Source organism: Thamnophis elegans, chromosome 1, assembly GCF_009769535.1.
Source record: "Thamnophis elegans isolate rThaEle1 chromosome 1, rThaEle1.pri, whole genome shotgun sequence".
Classification (NCBI taxonomy): domain Eukaryota; kingdom Metazoa; phylum Chordata; class Lepidosauria; order Squamata; family Colubridae; genus Thamnophis; species Thamnophis elegans.
In genome coordinates, this window is record NC_045541.1 from 82,521,087 (window position 1) to 82,544,436 (window position 23,350).

General features: G+C 39.1%; 1 protein-coding gene across 1 annotated transcript in view; it reads right to left on the reverse strand.

The window, feature by feature from the left end:
- Positions 1 to 20,910, reverse strand: part of KCNC1 (potassium voltage-gated channel subfamily C member 1) — a 142,712-nt gene extending 121,802 nt beyond the window's left edge. The window contains exons 1-2 of the mRNA XM_032229700.1: positions 20,899 to 20,910; positions 16,268 to 16,837 (exon numbers count right to left, since the gene is read on the reverse strand). Coding sequence (XP_032085591.1) covers positions 16,268 to 16,837; positions 20,899 to 20,910 — 582 coding nt within the window. The remainder of the gene's footprint in view (positions 1 to 16,267; positions 16,838 to 20,898) is intronic.
- Between the last annotated feature and the right edge of the window lie 2,440 nt (positions 20,911 to 23,350).

Below are 23,350 nucleotides of genomic sequence, written 5' to 3' on the forward strand. Positions count from 1 at the left end.
ATTAGCTGGAGCCAAAACTAAACACAGCCAAAGGGACTGCATTGCAAGCATGATAACCTATACTTATTTCTACACTACTTCTCACTGAGGTTAGCAAAGCAAATTAATTGCTCAAATATCTATCACATCTTGCTAAATATTGAAATAGTTGTTTATCTGAATTATCTGATCAAAGAGCCCAGACAGGTAGCAAAAAACCTCCAGAATAAGAGATTATTGAAGGAATATTAACTGCTGCAACTTCATTGCAGCTTTTTGTGCAGCTCACTGAAATTACAGTGTTATTACATTTTCCACCTCCCCCATTCTAGGTCATTATCATGTAATTTTAACATACTGTTATTAAAGAAGCCTTTCATGAGCAATTACCTTAGAAAATCTTGGAGCAAAGATTTATTCTTAATTTTTTAGCATGATTAATTTGGGCAGCACTGCCATGTATAAATCATGTTGAAGGAAATAAGAATCCCTTGAAACCTGATCCATTTGCCCTTGATTTGGTTGTTAGTGACAGAAAAATGATTGCAACTCTTTGTGAAACAAAAGAAACTTCAAAAATAAATTTGACTGTCTTAAACCCAGCATCCTATAGTTGTATATTTACATGGAGAAAGGGTGGAAAACCACTTTCTCAATTAAGTCAAGAGCCTAGATTAGTTAATGTCAACTTTACCTACTCAGTTCAAGATGGCTAAAATTTGAAGCCGAAGGATCAGAGATAAAGGTGCCAACTAATTTTAGAACACAATCTAACATTTATCCATCAGGTGATAATAATTTGAATGAATTTTCTTTGAGGTAGGAGTATATAATATATAATATCCTCTGTAGAAAATACCAGCTCAGTAAGCAGGAAGATATATTAAGTACATAAAAATTGCAAAGCTAATTACAAAATCCTGAAAATGGTTGATATTTGCTTTTTATTCCAGTTTATTTAAAAATGCAGCCGGCTGGCTTAAATGAAATCTTAATAAAGGACTCATTCTCTCTTTACTTAGCAACATTTTTTCTTGACATAAATGTAACATCACATCAAATAAACTTTTTAAAAAGGTATTTTTAATGGATGACAATCCCAGTGTTCTATATATCATAGTCACAAATTCTGACATATCAATTTTCAGCTTAAGAGATTCTTAAATGGTTAGACCTGATTATCAAACGTTTGAAACTAACAAAACCCACAAATAGTCTTTGTAAGTATTTGCTGTCAATAAATCAATTTGATATGCAGGTATTGACCGCTGAATGGAAGATGGGAGACCATGTTAACGTCTATGTAAAAATGTCAATCGATTGTAGATTGACTTATTCACGAGAAAACAATATTTCAGATTCCTTGGATGTCATTGTGTTTGAAAAGGAATGAGTAAATCATCCTTTTGCAGGAGACGCAATGACAATATTTTATTCAGACATAGAAAACCAGTTTGGTCTAGTGGTTAAGGGCACCAGGATAGCAAGCGGGAGACTATGAGTCTTAGCCATTAAAAGCCTTAGCCATTAAAACTGACTGGATAACTTTGGTCTAGTCATTCTCTCTCAGCCCATTCTACTCACAGGGTTGTTATTGTGGGGAAAAAAGCAGGAAGAAGGTGTATTGGATATGTTTGTTGCCTTGAGGTATTTGTAAAAATAATAAAAGGTGGGATACAAAATATGTTTTTGTGATTTTTTTAAAGTGTTATTTTCTTGGAAGACGTAATTACATATAGTAATTGGACTTTGAAAAGGGGTTTTTAAAAATTATTATTATTTTGGGGATGTCCTTATTTGGATGTCCTGGAACAAAGTTCAATATGTATTATATAGAAATGAACAACTGGACAATAAAAATGGGTTACCTCCATTATGCTTACTGCTAGAGATATGGCTTATATGTCATGATGAATGTATCTTTTCTTTTATGTACACAGAGAGTCTATGCACCAAAGACAAATTCCTTGTGTGTCCAATCACACTTGGCCAATAAAAAATTCTATTCTATTCTATTCTATTCTATTCTATTCTATTCTATTCTATTCTATTCCATTCCATTCCATTCCATTCTTTCAATATTGGAAAGATACATGTATAATCACAATTATTTAGTAGACTGAAGATCTGATGTTATTTGAGACTTAGGAAACAGTTGCTGACTGATGTTGACTATAGTGAAACAAACATCCTTAATTTAACTGTTTTCGTGTTATATAAGTATCTTATATATGTATGTATAACTTTTCCTTTTTTCTTTTCTTTTTGCTGTTTAATTAAAGAAAGTGAAGCAAATAAAATTAAGCGAATGCTAATATAAATTAAATATAAATGTGCAATTAATTGGAAATCTCTATCTGTCTTTGGAAAAATCGGAATGCCTGCTGGTTAAAGTATGTGTTAACAAATGTTTTGGATTCATTTCATTTTAGGGTACCAGATATAATTGTCAGAATTAATTTGGGTATAAAGTATATAAGCTAACATTTAACTACAACTGATAAAAATAAATTGTAGCATTTTTTAATTATTTCTGGTAAAATATCAGTTTTCTGTAATAGAAATGTAGCATGTTTATGGATTTTTCAGTTGTTTATTGTCCTTAGATTTTTGCATTTTTTTTCCTAGCAGTTTCTGCAAAGAGTAATTTGAGGAGCTAGTACTAAATATAAACAATTATCAAAATTACATTAATGAATTGTCTACTTTTAAAAAGACTTTAACCATGGAAAGCTTGAAATTGTGATTTGATTTTTATCCCAAATTATCTAAGTATGCATAATGTATTTTTTAAAAAAAACAACTGTCACTGAGATTTGTGTGCCTCTCTCCCTTAAACCCAAAAGACATTATTTTCTTTCTTTCTCTCAGCCTTAAATGGGATGTTGGCAGCAAATGTGAGCATAGTAAGACTAGATCCATTACATTCAGCATTATAAATTAAAAAACAAAACAAAACTCAAAATGACATACTCTCTTCTTGGGTGATTGTTTATTACCTACTTTATATCAGAAAGCTGCTGAGTAATTAATTGCCATTTTAAGCTAGAGCTTATAATGAAGCATATTCTGAATTTAAATTACATGCTAGTAAGGAACGTCAACTGAACAATCGGGTAGAACAATTGTATTAATGAGCAACACGAAAAAAAAATATTTTTTTTCCAACTTTTTCCTCTTTCATTATTCATAAGGGAAACTCCCTTTTAAATTTTGTTTTAAAGGCTGTGTTTCTACCTCACTGTTCAGAAGATATGTAGACTTATATACCGCTTCATAGGGCTTTCAGCCCTCTCTAAGTGGTTTACAGAGTCAGAATATTGCCCCTAACAGCAATCCTGGTACTCATTTTACCCACCTCGGAAGGATGGAAGGCTGAGTCAACCCTGAGCCGGTGAGATTTGAACAGCCGAACTGCAGTCAGCTGAAGTAGCCTGCAGTGCTGCATTTAACCACTGCGCCACCTCGGCTCATAATTTGTGCTGATAAATAAATAAAGGGAGACTAGTATAGATCTATTTCAAGCTATTTAGCTCTCATCAGCTAGCCATACCCTTACTGGGATTTGAACCTGGGCTACATTACATACTAGGCAGACATCTTAGCCATTAGGCCACAGGCTCTTATCCGTTATCAGTGAAGCCAGGGTGAAAGGTATCTATTAGATTTTTACAAACCCTGGTAAGCCCATGGATATGGATATGGATATGGATATGGAGATATGGATATGGAGATATGGATATGGAGATATGGATATGGATATGGATATGGATATGGATATGGATATGGATATGGATATGGATATGGATATGGATATGGATATGGATATGGATATAGATAGATAGATAGATAGATAGATAGATAGATAGATAGATAGATAGATAGATATAGATAGATAGATAGATAGATGAGATAGAGATAGATAGATATAGATATAATAGATATAGATGTAGATGTAGATGTAGATGTAGATAGATAGATAGATAGATAGATAGATAGATAGATAGATAGATAGATATACATATGTATATAGCTAGCTAGCTAGCTAGCTAGATATAGATAGATAGATAGATAGATAGATAGATAGATAGATAGATAGATAGATAGATAGATAGATATACATATGTATATAGCTAGCTAGCTAGCTAGCTAGATATAGATAGATAGATAGATAGATAGATAGATAGATAGATAGATAGATAGATAGATAGATAGATAGATATACATATGTATATAGCTAGCTAGCTAGCTAGCTAGATATAGATAGATAGATAGATAGATAGATAGATAGATAGATAGATAGATAGATAGATACATATACACACACACAAACACAGATACACATACATACATACATACATACATACATACATACATACATACATACATACATACAGTATATACATATATACATACATATATCTATATAATCTCCTAGTATGAGACCCACTCTGGTCTAAATATATATCTATATGTTAGAAACCTAGAAAATTTTTAGTCTTTGAAGAACATTTGATTTCTTAGCATCTCCCAGCATTCTCTCTCGTGTTCTATGACAGGCAGATATGTAGATTTTTTTGATATTGTGATTTCCTGTCTTCAGAAAGTGCCAGGCAGACATATTGATGGGGAGAGAAAGAGAAGATAAATCACAGAATTTCTCCTTCAGAGTCAAAGAGTAAAAGCTCAAAGAATCTGTGGACCAGAGTTTATTGGATTTACAGTTTAAATGTCCAAGAGTGATACATAGAAAGGAAGTAAGGAAGAGACAAGGAACATAAAGACACTTCTACTGTTAGTTGAATTTTATTGCATTTCCTTAAAGTAGCCAATCCATGAAATCTGATCCTCTCAAGATGGCATTCACTTCTGGACTGTAACCTCCCTCACTGGTCCAAAAAGGCATATTTCAGTGATACCATAATACATGTTTATTCATTCTTCTCCTTGGTAGTATGGGAAGGGGGATGTTTTCAATATCTCCAGACCCATGTTCTGAGATATAGAGAAAGGGTGAATGGAAGCATGGAAATTCCGTGAATATGAGAATGAAGAAGGAAGTGTGTGTGCATGTGTAAGAAAGAGGGAGGGAGGAACAAATTAGAGATTGGTCCTACTCTTAGTACCAGGCTTATAGGATCAGTCCTATCATTTTTCATATTCTTGCTGGCAATATTAGAGTGTTCCTGATTTTATACCTGGAAAAACAAAGTGTCTGGTCCCAAGTCACCTGGTTAGTAACCAATACTATTGTTGAGTGGAGACTTGAGCCAGTGTTTCTCCATTCCCAGATTGATAATTTAGTTGTACCATACTGGCTAAGTGAGGTAAACATCTCCCATGGAAGATGTTGGAGAACAGCACAGATAACTCCCAACTTTGCCATACAATGTGGCCGGAACTCACTAAACTAGGTTGCTACCTTGAGATGCAGTAGAAACCCTTCTCCTATTGCTTGTGTTTGAAACAAGATGCAATACCTCTAAAGTGGTTTCTGTTTAAGCCCACTCTCCAATTTACAGGACTGATTGTGCAGTGGAAGTCTTACTCTAAAGCTTTGGCACATCACAGGCAATATCTAGCTCACCATAGCATATGGTTTTAGTAATAATAGTAATCAGTAATAATATCCTCCCATTTTAGAGATGTTCCATCAGCTTAAACCTTCTACCCAGTGAACATATATATTGCAGTGGTTTATAGATTCTGATTGTTATAGTATAAAATTATATTATATTACAAAATTCAAAGATAACGTTTTCTTTCCCAGAATTCTTTAATCTAAGAGCTGTGGTGGCACAGTGGTTAGAATGCAGTACTGCAGGCTACTTCTGCTGACCGCTGGCTGCCAGCAGTTTGGCAGATCGAATCTCACCAGGCTCAAGGTTGACTCAGCCTTCCATCCTTCCGAGGTGGGTAAAATATGGACCCAGATTGTTGTGGGCAATATGCTGACTCTGTAAACAACTTAGAGAGGGCTGTAAAGCGGTATATAAGCCCAAGTGCTATTACTACAGCTATTCCTAGTATCTTTATTCCCAATTATCACATTTAAAATAAGCACCATCAAGTATTAAGCATCACAATTCAAGTTACTTTGCAGAGTATTACCATTTTCATTAGTATCACCATGACTTAGCAATTATTTTAAAAATCACATATTATTTTATTTATTGTGCTATTGTATTTTCTTTGCAAATATATGGATAAAACTGACGAGATTATAAAGCTGCATGATTTTTGCATTCTGTATAGTGAGATGTAGCACTATTTTATATAAAGTGCCTACCACTATTGCTTGCCCTAGGGTAGGAATTTGTTGATATAATGTCTATGCATATCAGTGTGTGTATGTTTGTGTGTGTGCATTAAATTACTTCCATTTTTATATCTTCAGAGTTAGGGATAATGGCTATTTCTATTTGCATCTGAAAGTTAGTTATATCCTGGTAACCAAGGTTCGAGGTTCATTTTATTTATATGCCGCCCTATTCCCAACGGGACTCAGGGCAGCGCACAAACCCAAGGAGGGGAAGGGAAACACAAAACTACAACAAAAAATACAGAGCATTTAAAACAACAAACAGCCACACGATTCGAGAGGGGAAGGGAAGTCATCGACCCCAGGCCTGCCGACACAGCCAGGTTTTAACAGCTTTTCGGAAGGCCCGGAGAGAGGTGAGGGTACGAATCTCTGCAGGGAGCTCGTTCCAAAGGGCTGGAGCCACCACAGAGAAGGCCCTCCCCCGGGTAGTGGCCAGATGACATTGGCTAGTAGACGGAACCCGGAGGAGGCCTAATCTGTGTGATCTAATGGGTCTTTGGGAGGTAATTGGCAGCCAACTTTGAGAGCCAGGTATGTCACAGGTTGAAACCAGGAGAGCAGGAGTTCTAGTCCCACCTGAGACAGGAAGCCAACCAGGTGACCTTGGGCCAGTCACTCTCTCAGTCCTGGGAAGCAGGCAAGAGGGCAAGCCTCTTCCAAACTCTTGCCTAGAAAACAGCATTCAGGCTGTTACCAGGAGTCAAGACTGCTTGAAGGCACACACAGGGGGGGAAAAAAGAGCAAATTCAGTGAAAAATCATTAATCTCCTGTTCAGGGTAGAGTAACTTTAGCTCCACTTCTGTCAGCATTACTTCTTGGCATGATATCAGAGCAGGTTGTCACTGTCATCTCTCAGTATGCTTTTTTTCAATTTCTCAGTCTAGCAAGCAAGTAAATAAAATAGGACTTGAGCAAGGATGGTCATTTTATTTTTCCTATTTAATTTTGTGAAGCACTTAAATTAATTTAAAACATAAAGTACTGCCTCGTAGCATATCAGACTATTCATCTACTCCGTGGAGTCTGCGATCTGGGTAACGTTTGACAGCGTTTTTGGCAGAAGTCTTTCCCACCAACTATTTGAGATGTTGGAATTAAAACTGGGACTTTCTGCAGGCAGTACATATTCTGCCTTCGAATTAGAAATCCTGTTTTGGGTCCCTCCTCTACTCCAAACCTGAGAAAGTTCACAGGGTCCTGAGAACATTTCCATTTTAACTGTAACTGTTTTTACAGTTACAGTTAAGCACCATTCAAACATTATCTTTTTCCTCCCTTCCCCCCTCCAAAAAAGTGTAAAAAAAAAGGAAATGGCAATCAATCATAGCTTCCTCGTGAGTACACTGAAATTTATACGTAAGTATTGCTATGTTATTAGATGTATCTTTGAATGTAACCCTGATGACACATGCTGGGGAAATCAGGAGATTCAGGCAGTTCAAATGAGTATGAAGATTTATGGCAAGCTTAAATGCTCTATAAAAATCTGAGCTACTAATGGCCAAGGGAAATGAGCAGGAATTAAGAAAGCATTCAAAGTGAGACGGACTTAAATCACTGGTGGGCGCACAGGGACTCATGGCTTATGACTCATTGGACCCTCACCTTCAGGCACAGCCTGGCCATCTCCTACACCTAAAAATGTAAGCATTGAACTGCTTTGATCTTATGATGTACATCATTCTATATATAAACTGAAGAAGATGACCTACTCAAGGTTAAACACATGATGTGACTATGAAAGATGGGGTCGAAAATACACAACTTGGATCCAAATTCAAGTCTTCACAACCTGACTCATATGAGACACCCCAACTGCAAACTTACTATATTGTGGCACTACTTTCCCATGAAAGTAGTGTTTCTCTTGTTCTTTTTTTAATGGACATTTTATGCTCACAGAAATGTTTACAATATAAATAACATAGGAATGATTGATGGTGTGATGAACCAGAATGGTAGCAGCTAGAGGTGTTGTGTTGCTGTTTAGGAATTAATTATGGCGGGTGTTAGTTAAGGAAATGTTTTATTTACAGTGCTGTACAATAGTTCTCTTACTTGAGTATTGATTTAAATATGTAATTAACCCCACCCATCCACATTTAAAATTTATATGTGTTGAATTTTTAGAATGATTAACCTAGCCTACTGTTAAGCATATATATTCTGGTTGGCTTATTGGTTTGTTTTATTATTTGCTGTCAAACTCCTCCACAAGGTTATTTGACCATAGGTTACTCGTATCAGCCTTGTCCATACACACATTTTCCTTTAGTTAGGCAACTACATAAAATCTAGGGTCAGCATTTTTGGAATCGTGTAATCTTCCGCTTAATTTCACGCCACTTGCCTAGCTTAAACAGTTGAGATCTCTTATGCTTTCCTGCACCTTGTTGCTTGGAAGAGAGAAAGAGAAAAGAGAAAAGAGAAGGTATCAGAAAGAGAGGAAAAGTAGAAATGACATACACAGAGAAAAGATTCTTCCTATAAATTTGGACACTGGCTTTACCTTTGCCCATTTGCGGTTCACTGACTTTCTCCACCAGGTTTCCTCTGCTGCATATCTTTTAGCTACTCTTCAGAATTCATTTGGGTAGGGACTACAGGCAAGGAATTCTATTTCTAGAATCTAGGCCATTTGAAGTCCCGTTTTCAGAATACTTCTAAGGCTGCTACGGGTTCACCTGGGTTCGGGAGAACCCATAGCTAATATTATAGCCAGTTTGGAGAACTTACAAATCCCACCCCTGACTGGCCCCGCCCATCCCTCCCCTCCCAACCCCTCCTCTCCTCTCCCAGGAGTCTCCACACAGCCCATTTTGGATGCGAGGTAAGTGCAGGACCTGCACGTAGGCGCATGGGGGGGGGGAACAGGCCTCCTGGAAGGCCTGAGGAACCTGGGGGAGGCAGTTTTCACCCTCCCAGAGGTTCGGGGAAGCCACCAGAGCCTGGGGAAGCTGAAATCGCCTCCCGCCATGGTGCAGGAGGTCAACTAGGCCAAGCCACCATGGCCATGCACATCCAGCAACTGGCAGAGAACCCGTTACTGAAATTTTTGAAGCCCACCTCTGCTTCTAATGTAACCATTTGATTTTAATTAGTTGATTGTGCAGACTAAATAGCTCAGTCACCTAATTAGTTACTCATCCTAATGGGGGAAAGATGTTTTCCTGGCTCAGTCTGTCTTCCCCTTATATTTCCCTTTTTATTATATATAAGATGCATTTTAACTGGCATTTTTCATTGGACCCTGCCCAGAGTCCCATTTATGAGATGAGCGACTTTATAAATGTTATCAATCAACCACCATTCCAAGCAAAAAAATATCTATTTATTTGCTCTCTCTTTTTGCTCCTTTAATCACTTGCAATTTGATTAACAACTTTCAGAGGCTTGTGGCTTCAGACTGTGCAAACATCTGTGATGTAAATGTTTTCCAAAAGCTGATCTTGGGATTATGTTAATACAAGTATTATCACTGTATATGACTATATCTAGTCAGCAAAAAAAGAAAGTCCAATTATTATTGGGCTGATATCGTAGAAAAAGGTGGCCTTCCAGACCTCTTAAGTAACAGTCCAATACAGTGATGGGTTTATTCAGTTATTTGTTCATCAATTAATTAATTCAATGTATATGGCCATCCATCTTGCCATGGCAACTCTGAGCAGCTAAGAGCATTTAAAATCAACATACAAATAACATAAAACTCACAATGCACGCATCAATATTTTTTTTAATGAAGACGGAATAAGTCTGCTACAAGTGTAACAACTGCTCCTTAAAGTTGGGGGCAGGTGGACTTAACCTGCACAATAATCCACTTAAGTGCCATAGCCCTCCCCCTTATTCCCCCCCCCCCAATTCCTCTACTCCTAAAATCCAAAGGTTCATGGTGGCTGAAAAGAATCAGAAGAAAACTGATGCAGTCATATCTGCAGGTAGCAGCTTTAACCCTAGCCTTAAAACTAGTTTGATACAAATCAACAATGTTACCAGCTAACGGTTTGGCCTCCATGTCTGAGAACACTTGCAAGACTTTATGGAAAAACTGGCAAAACACTATAGTGTTTTCTGATTGTCTGGATCCAGAAAGATGATACTCCTTAACCAATGAGATCTGTAGCATATCTCTCCTGCCATACCAAATGGGATCAGTAGAAATAGTCAAGGAGAGGTGTCCCACAAATAAACCAGCCCCATGTCATATAGGACTTTATACCGTGTTTCCCCAAAAATAAGACAGGGTCTTATTTTCTTTTGACCCCTGAAATAAGCACTTGGCCTTATTTTCAGGGAGGTCTTATTATTTTTGAGGTGCAGGAGGCCCCTTAACCTCAGCCCGCAGCCTGCAGATCAGCTGATCCAGAGAGGGCCAGAAGTCCTGTCTCTGTTTCTGGCACACTCTTGCCAGTCCTAGTGTTGCTGGGCCTGCCGCTCTTTTTGCGGCTGCCACGAAGAGAAGAGGCGCGGTAGCTAGGGTTCTGTGTGGATGGCAGGTGCATGTGGGCCACGTGGGGCATGTTCCCCCCTTTCCTCCCCAGGAAATGGCAGACACTGACTGCGCATTCATTTAAATATTTTAGGGGAGGGCTTATTTTCAGAGGAGGGCTTATTTTAGCACATGCGCTGAAAAGCCTGATTGGGCTTATTATCCGGGAAACAGGATAGGTGACTGTGAACATCTTGAATTGCACACAGAAGCACACTGGCAGCCAATGCAACTCCTAGGACAGAGCTATAACATAAGCACACCAAGATGCCCTTATAATGGCCAATGCCTCCACATTCTGAACCAGCTGCAGCTTAAGAAAACTCTTCAAGGGTAGCCCAAAGTAAAGCACCTTTGTTACAGACAGAAAGGATACCTTTGAGGAACGGGAAGCAAAGCTACAGCTGAGACAATGATCAAATAAAAGAAATCTGAGTCAAAACTGTAATCTGAACAAGCACCTTAGACAAATACCCTTCCTTGTTCTCAAGAAGATTAAGGAGGGATGGGGGGGGGAAGTTCCTTCAGATTTGCAAGATTCTGTTTCTTTATTGTAAAAGTGGTGTTAACATTTATGACTTTGGTTTCTAATTGAATCTACTTTGGAGGGGTTACAGCCAGGGGTGGGTTCCGGCAGAGACTACTGCTGGTTTGCTCAGGGATGTGCCATGCATGCACACGCTTGATGCATGCTGCATGCGCAGAACAACTAAAATTGCTCTGCACGTGTGCAAAAAACAAGATGGTGATGCCTATGGTTTATTTTCAGGGAAACACAGTAGGAAATGCTGACCCAGGATTTCCAGTCTGCCTAGTCTGCCCCACTCCCAAGGAAAGTGTAGATGGGCAGATGTTGTGGGCAATGGTCAAGGGGAAGGAAGAGATTTTGCTTGCCACACAAGCCATAAAAGAAATAGAATGATGGATATTGGATGAACAGAGTCAATAAGGAGGATAATCAAATTAAGAAGGCAGGGGGTCCTGGTATATGTCTTCTTATGCCTATTGGTATTGGTCTTACCAATGTAGATACTTTACAGTTGGTCCTAATGTTTCTATTTTTAGTATAAGGGGAAAATAGCCAATATTTAGGATACTAGCTAATTCATGATTTTCTAAGCCAGCTCCCTTTCCTGCCATTCCACCAACTTTTAGGAACAATAACTGTTTCGTGGCCACTGAATCTAACCAGCCGATAGGAGAAAATCTGGCCTGTATATCAGGAAGAAGAAGGTGAATGTCTCAAAGATGAAAGTAGAATGTGTTTTCCTAAGTTATAGCATATCTGAAGGGGGATACAGTGGCTCAATGGCGGACGCGGTGGCTCAGTATCTAAGACGCTGCGCTTGTCAATCAGAAGGGTTGGCAGTTCGACGATTCGAGTCCCTAGCACCGCGTAACAGAGTGAGCTCCCATTACTTGTTCCAGCTTCTGCCAACCTAGCAGTTCGAAAGTATGTAAAAATGCAAGTATAAAAATAGGAACCACCTTTGGTGGGAAGGTAACATGCATTCCATGCACCTTCGGTGTTTAGTCATGCTGGCCACATGACCATGTAGATGTCTTCAGACAGCACTGGCTCTTCGGCTTTGAAACGGAGATTAGCACCACCTCTAGAGTCTGGAACAACTAGCACATATGTATGAGGGGAACCTTTACCTTTTACCTTTAGCATATCTAAATGGTTTAGTCGTAAGACAGCAACACATGCTGATATTAAAATGAAATCTATTATGTAAGGCTTTAAAATTAAATCTGGAATACATTCAAACCCTTAAAATTAAATCTTTAATGCCTCAGTTTACGTTGACCAGGAACTGGTTTTTCCTCCCCTAAAACAAGTATGCACACTTGTATAGCAGTTTTTCAACTTAAACCTTTTGTTTTGATTATCTAATATGAGGGGGTGAGGCAGGTGGTTCCCCATTGATGAATCAATTGCAGAAAGTCAGTAATGAAAAGTCAAGACATTCTGCTTTCTGCATAGGAATACATAATGCAGATACTGGAAAGATGTATAATGAAGACTCATTCTTTTTGGCCTGGATGAAGCTATATCATTTCATTCAATATCAGATGAGCATAATGGTGATGATTATGACTACAGCTATGCTTCATGCACTTTAATATTTCTTTCTTGGACTTAGACAACTCCACAGCCCAAGAAATACCATGAACTCTAAAAAGAGAGGAGATGCTTCGTTGCAGGTATCTAAAAGGCTTCAGAACACATTTAGCTCTAAAAACTTTGTAGATCTGAGTTTTATCTAAACAAACATACAGGTGCCATTTGGAAATTGGTTACAGCTAAATATATAATTATGATTAAAATGCATGTGAACTGCAAATATTGGAAAAATATAATAAAGGGTTGTTGTGGCAGCACAGTGATTAGTATTGCAACTTAATTCTGCCAACTGCCAGCAGTTCGATCCTGAGCTGGTCAGCCTTCCGTTCTTCTGAGGTTGGTAAAAACCAGGATCCAGATGGCTGGGGGCTATATGCTGACATTGTAAACTGCTTTGAGAGGGCTATAAAGCATATGAAGTGTTATATAAGTCTTAGCTAATACTTTTGGGATACTCTTTGCTAGATAAATGCTTTATTTTGTATGCTTTATGTTTGAAAAATAATAAATAATCTACAAGAGTTTCCTTTTTTAATGGCATTTTAGATGGGTTGAGGTTTGTTAATCTATGCGCTGCTAAATTAATATACAGTATATAATATATTATACAACTGTATAATATCATACAATCAAGTATTCTCTTATACACATATTCATTGATTGATCTTTGTATGACATACAGTATTGTTAAGTGTCCATTACTATATCTTCAATGGATAACTTGTGAACATACAGGACAGACTGAGCTACATAAATGTCTGCATGGACATTTATGCTTCTTTATGAAAACTTTGCAAAACCTGTATATGAATAATGCTATAAGGACTATCTATACACATAGCTTGGGTCTCTTAACAGAAGAAATCAAATCACACACCTATCGTATCAAAGGAATATAAAGTAGAATTCCAGAATATGTACTATCAAAACTGATGCCCGCAATGCACAAAACAATACATATTATAGACCATATGTCCTCTACTGATTCTCTTAAATCTTTAGTGACTTGAACCTTCACTTATGCTTTCTACTTTGCCTTCTACAGGTAGTCCTCAGCTTAGAATATCTTAGTGACCTTTCAAAGTTACCACGGCATGGAAAAAAGTGACTTATGACCAGTTTTCACATTTAAGACCATTGCCGCATCCGTATGATCACATGATCAAAATTCAAACACTTGGTAACTGACTCATATTTATGACGGTTGCAGTGTCCTGGGATCAAGTGATCACCTTTTGTGACCTTCTGACAAACAAAGTCAATGGGGAAGCCAGATTCACTTAACAATCATGTAACTAACTTAACAACTGCAATGATCCACTTAACAACTGTGGCAGGAAAGGATGTGAACTGGGGCAAAACTCATTTAACAACTGTCTCACTTAGCAAAAGAAATTTTGGGCTCAATTGAGGTCATAAATTGAAGACTACTTGTTCTCTAGCAGGACATTCCAGAATATCTGAAACAATGTTTAACTCAAGCTGCTAGGAATGCAGCTTTCTGCATACAAAGTGTGAGCTTTAGCAACAAACTACAGCTTCTCCTCAAATGCATTTAATTTGCTCTTTCCATAAACAATTGCAAATTAGACTAGGAGACCTTTAACCTTGACGCATATGTGTAATTTAGCAACTCTAGAGAGGCAAGGCATTTGGTAGCTTTTCCAGAAAACAATTTATGCCTATAATTTTGCTCAAAGCCAGCAAGATTCACCGGAAAATGCCCCCATCTTGGCTTCCATTCTGTCACATTCTCCTGGGAAAGACGATTAGGGCTCAAAAGTTGCTAGTTCATAACACTTTTTGCTTTTATGATGTAGTAAATATTTAATTAATCTTTTCCTGTTCCCTGCTATTTAAAGATTCACTGCTTTCAACTCTCTACATTCAGCAGGGAATCTCAGAAGAAACTACACAACAAAAACAATGTCACCTACAAGAGAGTGTAGAAAGCAACTCAGGACTCGCTTCCAGACAGAACATCTCATTTATTCTTTTGCCAAACTGGCACCACACCAGTTATTCTGAGATATTGGCTGAGCAAAATGCTTCCAGTAAATAACAAAAATGGTTTAATGTACCCAATAATTCATTTTGTTGTTCCCATCAAATTTTCTGTTCCTCTTTAGATAATCAACAATTGCTTTTCAAGTGCTTTAGAACCTTCTCCTTCTCTAGATGGAAAATATCAATGAAGCAATGAATTAGTTCTCTGTATTCATGCATGGCCATACATGTATGCCCATGCATGCATCTCTGTATGCATGCATGGACAGACAGACAAAAAGACATGCCTCAGCAAGAGGGAGGGGGGGAAACTATCATATAATGCATAAGGAACATGTAGAAATGCCAACAACAGATGAATAATTGTGGGTTTTCATTTATGTGTAGTTTCATAAGTATGTGATTATGTACACATAGAGCTACAAAGATGCAAAAATTAACCCTATTTTTCCTGCAACCATTACTCCATTCTCTCCATATTTCCTGCAGCAAGAGCTGCATGTGATTGAGCCAGCCCCCAGTGATGTCAGTATGTGTTTTGATGACATCAAAGAAAACAAAACCTTTTCTCATTTTAGCACAAAAGAGTACGTCCTCACAACACCATATACAAATATTCTTACAATCCTTGGTCTAACATGACCACAATCCCAGTGATAAGCTGAGTATAAGATTCCTTTTCTTGTAACTGTTGGTGAGCAGAAGGTAGAATAATCATCTTGCCTTATAGTGAAATAATTGTTTACATGCATATCTGGAGGTGAATGGCTTTAGCCAAATGAAAATGTGATTATTATAGAGAAAACTAAGTCTGGAGAATTTTTGTCTGCCATTTGTCTTGGAAATCAGATAAAAGTACAATTGTGGTTCATTGAAAAACAACAAAAAACTTTAAGACACAGGTCTTCCACTAAGAAGCTTTAGTAATGAATTATCTTCATCTTGTTGAAAGGAAAGGAAAGGAAAATGGAATGAAAGTTAAAGAGGAATCCTGACACAAGTCATGTTGTAGGCAATTACTTGCATGTGTGTTAGAAGGTGTCTCTTTTTTGGGTGAGAATGTAACTTGTTGGAATGTTTTTTTCTCCTCCTAAACCCCCCCCCCCAAAAAAAAAGCAAGAAAGAAAAGTGCCATTTTATCTGCCCTTGTTCCAAAGGGCTGGCTTTATGTGGTGTCTGTCTTAGAGTCAATATTGTTCCTTATCTGTCTTTAAGTACAGTATATGCAAGAGCATGCAGGACATGAAATACAGATAGGGGTTAAAGAACACCAAAGTAAACCCTCCTTAAAGGGTCTGGAAACAAGTAGTCTGGGTTTTGACTTGTATGGCTTACCCTTGCATATCTGGAGGAATAGGGATCCTCAAAAAGTGCCCAGATCCGAGGCTGCCACCTCTTCCAAAAGCCCCCAGGCCTTCCATCTGGGGAATCACTCAGGGCCAGGCGTTTAGTCATCTCCAGCTCCTCTTCCCCATCACCTGAGTCTCCTGTGCCATCTGCATCTCCATCATCAGCACTGCTATCCAGAGGTGCTCCACCAAAACTGTCCAGGGCCTCTTCAGCATCACGATGCTGCCTATAGGTCATCCAGCAGCAAGGCTCCACATCTGTTTCATCAATGCCCCAGAAGGCTAACTCCTCCTCATACAGAGGTCCACACACATCTGCTGGGCAATGCAGCTTACCTGTTCGGTAATAGTTCAGGATGTGGGCAAAGACACCTGGGTGCCGATCGAAGAAGAATTCATCTGCACGGGGGTCATAGTCAAAGTGACTGTGGGCATCTGGCTCAGCGATCCAGGCCAGCCGGGTGCCAGGCAAGGTGCGTAAGGTGCTGCGGTAAGTCTGGTGCCTAGTCCCTCCCACATTGATCACAATACGATCACTTTCATCGCCCTGGCCCATCTCGTCTCTTATTAGGCATGTCGTGGAATCATCCAAGCAAGCACAACACACAGCAAGCTCATAAGGGGTGGCTAGTCATCTGCAATCAGTAACTAACTTGATACCTTAGACATGTGGGCAAAAGACACGCACTGTTCTTAGCCACTTATATCCTTCACAGCAGGTGATGCAAAATCAAGAGTACCAGTGAAAGTTAATGATGGCAGATTCAACTTCTTTATTAGGAAATCAACATGCTCTTAGAGTAGCATGTAATTGTAAGGTTCAGGTACCTATAAATAGAATATGCTGATGAAAGGCTCCTTCCAAGAACAGAGATTGTGAGGGGTGTTTGGTTAGGGAGGTAAGTATGGTTGTGAATGAGGAATTGCTGTGGCAATTAATACCTCCAGTGTCACACGGCTGACCTACAAAGAAGATGCAAAAGGTGGCAATAGGGGCCTGCAACAAGACACTGAGGGCAGTGAAATAGGGTTTTACAGACACAACCCACACATGCACTCACCACAAACACACAAATTAACACAGTGCGAGGAGGAAGAAGAAAGGGCAGATACCAAATGCTCAGGAGACCAAATCTCCTGAAAACGCTGGACAAAATCCTTCTGTACCTCAGTCCTAGAGGCAGGGGCAGGCGCAAAAAGGCAGCTCTTCAGAAGAGCTCAACACATAGCAATCCGAATCCTGGTGTCGATTTTTTTTTCCGGGACAGAAATTCAACAAGCACGTGAAATTCAAAGGCTCTGAAAAAAGAAACGATGGCGGTGATGAAGCAACAACTAGTATTGGGGCGGGCGGGGGAGATGTATCTAATGATCCCCCCCCACCCCAAGCTGAAAGAAAAGATCACGAAACCCGCCTTCGCTTTTGGGTGTCTTCCTTGGCGCCCTCCCTGCTGATGCGGGTTCACACTTCGCAGCAGCCCAAAATGCGGCCCTCGGCGCCTGCAGCTCTCGTCTCGAGGGCCCCTCCTGGGATTGAGCAAAAGAAAGGCGCCAGAAGCGCAAGGCACGGGGCTTGCCGGGGTTTAACGGTAGCGTGGTGCTGAACGGACAGCGCTCGATGCCTTCGCCAAGGAAGCGCCTCTCGTGGAGAGAGAAAAGAGAGAGAGAGATAAGACTTGGCTGGTTTATATCTGTCTTGAAGCAGAAGGTGGAACGAGATGCGGGGACCGGGTGGCCGAAATAAATCAAGGCGATTTATTCCTCCTTCACAACAGGCTGGATGGAGCCGGCGATTCAGGCAGGTTGAGCAATGCTTGAAGCCGCAGGTGGGTTGTGCTGAGAAGAAGAGACGGAAGATCGGCGCGCCTTGCCCTCGCTCTCCCTCTGTTCTTCCCTCCCACGCGCCCGCTGCCCGAAAGATCTGGCAGGTGGTGCTTGAAGGCTCCGTTGCCAGAGAACACGCTGGTGCTGCTGCCGCTGGTGCTGCTGCCGCCTCTGCCGCCGCCGTTCTTGCCGCTAATCCAGCTAGTTCGGTCTCCGGACATTTGGCGCAGGCGCACTGGGCCAGGAATAGAGCAGTTCTCTCTGGGTCCTAATGCAGCACCGGGAGAGGCAGATCCCTGGCGGGAGGGTGCGGACCGGAATTCACCTGGAAAAAGAGCGATCGAACTAGAGATCGCAGCGAACTGGGAAGTGTGTGCGCTGCGTGCAACCCTCCTAGTTTCTTTCAACAGAAGAAAGGGGTGGGGAGGCGGGAACTACATCGTTGGTCACGCAGCTGGAGAAGACAGGCTGTGTTCTCCGTCCTGCCTGATCTCCGGTTTTATTGTGTGAGAGTTTCCGATGGAAGATCTTCAATATTTGGTGAGACAATACAATACAATAGCAGAGTTGGAAGACCTTGGAGGTCTTCTAGTCCAACCCCCTGCCTAGGCAGGAAACCCTATACTATTCCAGACAAATGGCTATCCAACATCTTCTTAAAGACTTCCAGTGTTGGGGCATTCACAACTTCTGGAGGCAAGCTCTTCCACTGATTAATTGTTCTAACTGTCAGGAAATTTCTCCTTAGTTCTAAGTTGCTTCTCTCTTTGATTAGTTTCCACCCATTGCTTCTTGTTCTACCCTCTGGTGCCTTGAAGAATAGTTTGACTCCCCTTCTGAAACATTCTTAAACCCTACCTTAGAATGTGCTGCCCTAATATTGAAGAAGGAGGAAGCATCATCATCAGGGAGATTCTGTATTTCTACTGTCTCCTTTTACCAGCCCCAGAAGTTGGTGGGAACTGCTTAAGTGGGAAAGGGATTAAAGTCTAGGTTTCCTGTTGCATTGCACTTGAGACACCCAGGTCATTTCATCTTCACCGGTGATTTATAGTATCTTCTAACGTCAACCTGAACATCACAGTACTATTAAGAAAATCTGTCTTCATAATGGATAGATCAGCAACAGGATGGTTGGATGATGCTGGAAGGTGTTATAAATTACCAATAAGGAACTGGCCAGGGGCATCTAAGGTCTGAAGGTCTAATAGAAGGTTTCAATTCAGCCTTCATTGTAACAGAACAAGCTGAGATGACTGCAGGGAAGAAGCAACCTTTCTGCTCACACTTTTGCCAAAGATAGCAACATCTGACATTAAACACATAACAGTTTTGCCCCCAGAGAAAATGTATGTCTCCCCTAATATCCATCCTCCATCCCATCAGTTGGTGTATGTAGTTCAAGCAAAAAAGAAAGAAATTCTTCCTGACATGATTTTTTTTCTCAGCAGAAGTACAAAGAAAAATGACCTAAATGGCTCTTGATTTGATTAAGAGAGCAAATATTTGCTACAGTGACATCCAACAGTTAGAACTATAAAACTACAAATTAAAAAGGGTTTCAGGGAAGAAATCCTCTTTGTTTATGAGCTCCAGCTTGAAGTTAGATTTGCTTTGCTGAGAAAAACTAGATTTCCTGAGGCACCACCTAGTTTCTACCTAAGTCTTGCTTCAGCCCTATTCAAAATATGCATGAGCTCTTCTCACATAGTGTCCAATGGAAACAGAAAATCCAGAGTTATGGTATTTCATCAAAAGCCCATTCTTCCAGAGACAATCCAGAATTTATGATTTCAGATGCAGCATGACATGAACTGAAGGCTTTGATTCAAACACCTCAATTTTTCATTCTATAATTATTACTTTTCCCTCCTATTGCCTATTGCATAGGTCAGGAGTCGGCAGCCTTAAACACTCAAAGAGCAATTTGGGTTCGTTTCCCACAGAAAAGAAAACACCGGGAGTCACAAAACCCGTTCCTGGCCTGATTATTTCCTGAGCGGCCACATAACTAGCATATGTAGTTGAATTAAATGTTTTGTTTTCTTCTGAATCTGTTCTTTTCTTGGATTTATCCATGGTTGGCTTAATGGGGGTGGGTGGGTTGAAAATTCAATAAATCATGTACCAGTGGGTGTCACACATTGGCTGTTGTGACACATATTTTGAGCGACAGGGAGCCGTAGCAGAGGGATGAAAGAGCCATATGCAGCTCCAGAGCCACAGATTGCTGACCCCTGGCATAGGTAATAGAAATTGAAGTGATATTAATTTTTCATTCAGGCTTTTTGACCTGCAAATATTTCTATAATTCTATGTTCCAGGAAACCTATGACATACAAGTGTATCATCTCTTTTATCTGGGAATGCTAGTGCCCACTACATTTTCAAATCCTTATGTTGATACTTAACATTTTGTATGTGTCAGTTTAAGAGAAGGCAGCTCTTTGCTGTAGAAAGGCCCTGACACTTCCCAGAAAGCTATCGAAGATATTTTTTAAAAAACACATCTCCTCTTTCCTATCCTTGTCCTTTACATTGGGCCAGGAATCCTCAGACTCATCTTGCATATTTATGGTTGTTTAGAAACATTGACCTGTGATTTGTCTTCAATCTGCTTTGCTGGTCTTATTGATTGAAATATGTTAAGTCAGCTGTTCTGATGCTGCATTGGAGCTGAATAACTATACCGAAACTTCTTGATGTACTGATGTTAGGAAAGTTGTATAATAAATTTAACCATGGTGAGATTTCTGAGTTTTAACATAGTGTTCTCAGTGTAAAGCGCATGACATTCTTCCCCATTCTCCTTGCATATGTGTCAAACATCTAGTTTTTAACTCCCCCCATATGTGTCAAATTTCAGTTCCCTCATAATGAGAAAATGAGAGTTGAAGACTAGAGACTTCTGGAGAGTAACAGGTTAGAGGAGAGTACTATAAGGACATAAAATTCTTATCTAGGTTGGTAAAAGCAAATACTATGTGCCATTGGTTATATCACTTGCACTTTGACCTCTGATGAGACCTTTTCCAGGAAATAAAAAAACTGAATAAAGTGTATTTTCATAACCCAACTAGATGTCATCAAGATCACTGACTTCTGTCAAATAGATCTTACCTAAAACTTATATTGTTAAGTGATGAGTAATTCAGGGAGAAACAAATACTGTCTATAAACTTCTCTTGATGCAACTCTTTTCCAAATAAAGCAGGGAAGTATAGCATAATGTTAGGCCATAGGTGTTGCACACTGTCTGATTACAGTGCTGTGGAAGGAATCTGTTAGAAATAATCAAACTCAAGTAAGCTGCAAAACCGTTTTTAAAATAGTCCTGTTGAAACAGATAAGACAGATTCAAGTGACAAAATGCACTTATATTTACAAAATACATTTGATAGTCTTTCACATCAATGATGAATGACTATGGCTTAGAGCTGTGGAATCTTAGAAGACATAGCTGGCTGGATGGAAAATTGTCTTAATAACAATATAGAAAGACTTGTTATAAATTGAAAAATCAATCTGTCACTCCCATCTTTCTTTCTTTCTGCTTTCTCTGTATAGTCAGTGAAAAAGACACTGGAAAAATGTGCTCTGTATTTCTATTGCTTTTTGCTTAATGCAGTTGACCATTTTATCCATACATAAATGATACATGTCATTTGAAGTACCCGTTTAAAATCTCTTAAAATATTCTCATGTAGCTTTAAGGTATGTGCTATTTGCTATATAGCCAATTACTTAGTTGAGTATCATATTCCAGTATTCATGCTCATGTTTACCTACTTAATGGAAACACAGTTTAATTCTCTGTGGTTTGGACTTCAACTATCCATTGTTAACAGCATCAATCATCTGGATGTTTTTACAAAAATGGTATGATGTCTAACTAACAAAGAAAAATAGTATGAAGAATCCATCCCTCTATCCCAGAATTAGAGTCCTTAGACCTTCTGTATGTATATATGATAGAATAGATAAAATATATTTTATCACAGCCTTTTCTGGTCTTCATTGTTGATCCCATTTTGATTGTTCTAACTAATGTGCATCTACATATTGATTTTCCCCCAGGAAGATAAATATTAGGTAATATGAAATATAATAAGAAAATACCAAATATTCCTCTATCTTAGTAAGAAAGAATGATTTGCTTGTATTCATAGAACATAGAATAACAGAGTTTGAAAGGATCTTGGAGATAATCTAGTCCAACTCCCTGCACAAGCAGGAAAGTCTATTCCATTTCAGACAAGTGGCTATCCAGTCTCTTCTGAAAACCTCCAGTGATGGGTCTACCACAGCTTCTGAAAGCTTTCTTCATATGTCTTAGTTTCCAGCCCCCTAATCATCTTTGTTACTCTTTTCTGTACTCTTGCCAGTCTCAACAACTTTTTTTAATCGATTCCTGTACTTTCTTTTCTTCTCTCTTCAATAACAAAGTGTCAGCATTTCATTGGTATTCATCAGCAATCAGATGATGAATCTCTGGTTGTTAATGAATGGAAGATGCTAACCAATAGTGGTGAGTTATATTAAAAAAAATAATGATGTAACTGCAGGTATTATTTTCAAAATAAACCAACAAACTGCTATTTCTAAAAAAAATGATACTGATGATTGCACCTTTGAGGTCCTATGTGATAGTGTGCAAAATGCAACTGTTTGCATTCTCTCTGCAAAAAACTCTTTAATAGAATACAGCAAATATATTGGATCTGCACTGGTTGCCAGTAGGCTTTCATAGATTCTTTTTGGGTCTCTCTGTGGGAATAGATTATAGTTTTTTCATGCTTTCAATACTCTGTTATGAGATGAAAGACAATGCTGAAAGACAGGAATGCTGATTGGTTGCTAAGGACCCTTCAATATCCAACCTGTGATAGGTTTTTCTCATGCCAGATGGGGAATTATGGGGAGGGTGGGACACCAAGTTGGAGGAGACCTAACTAACTTAAACATAATTGTTCACAGAACATACATATCTTCATTCAGAAATGCCAATACCAAAATGCATTGTTGGACTGTTGACTCACCTGTGTTTCTTCTTTCTACCTTGCCTTCCCCTCTTTAATCCTTGTCATGAGCTTGCCTATGAGAATTATGCTTTTGGACTGAACTTTGGTTTTCTTTCTTGAGTTTGGACCGGATTCGATCCATCTTTTCTAAGGACAGCTGTGAGAATCCTGCAAAGAGTTGCCTTTCTGATTTAATTGAAGAAATTATCATTCCTCCAGAATTC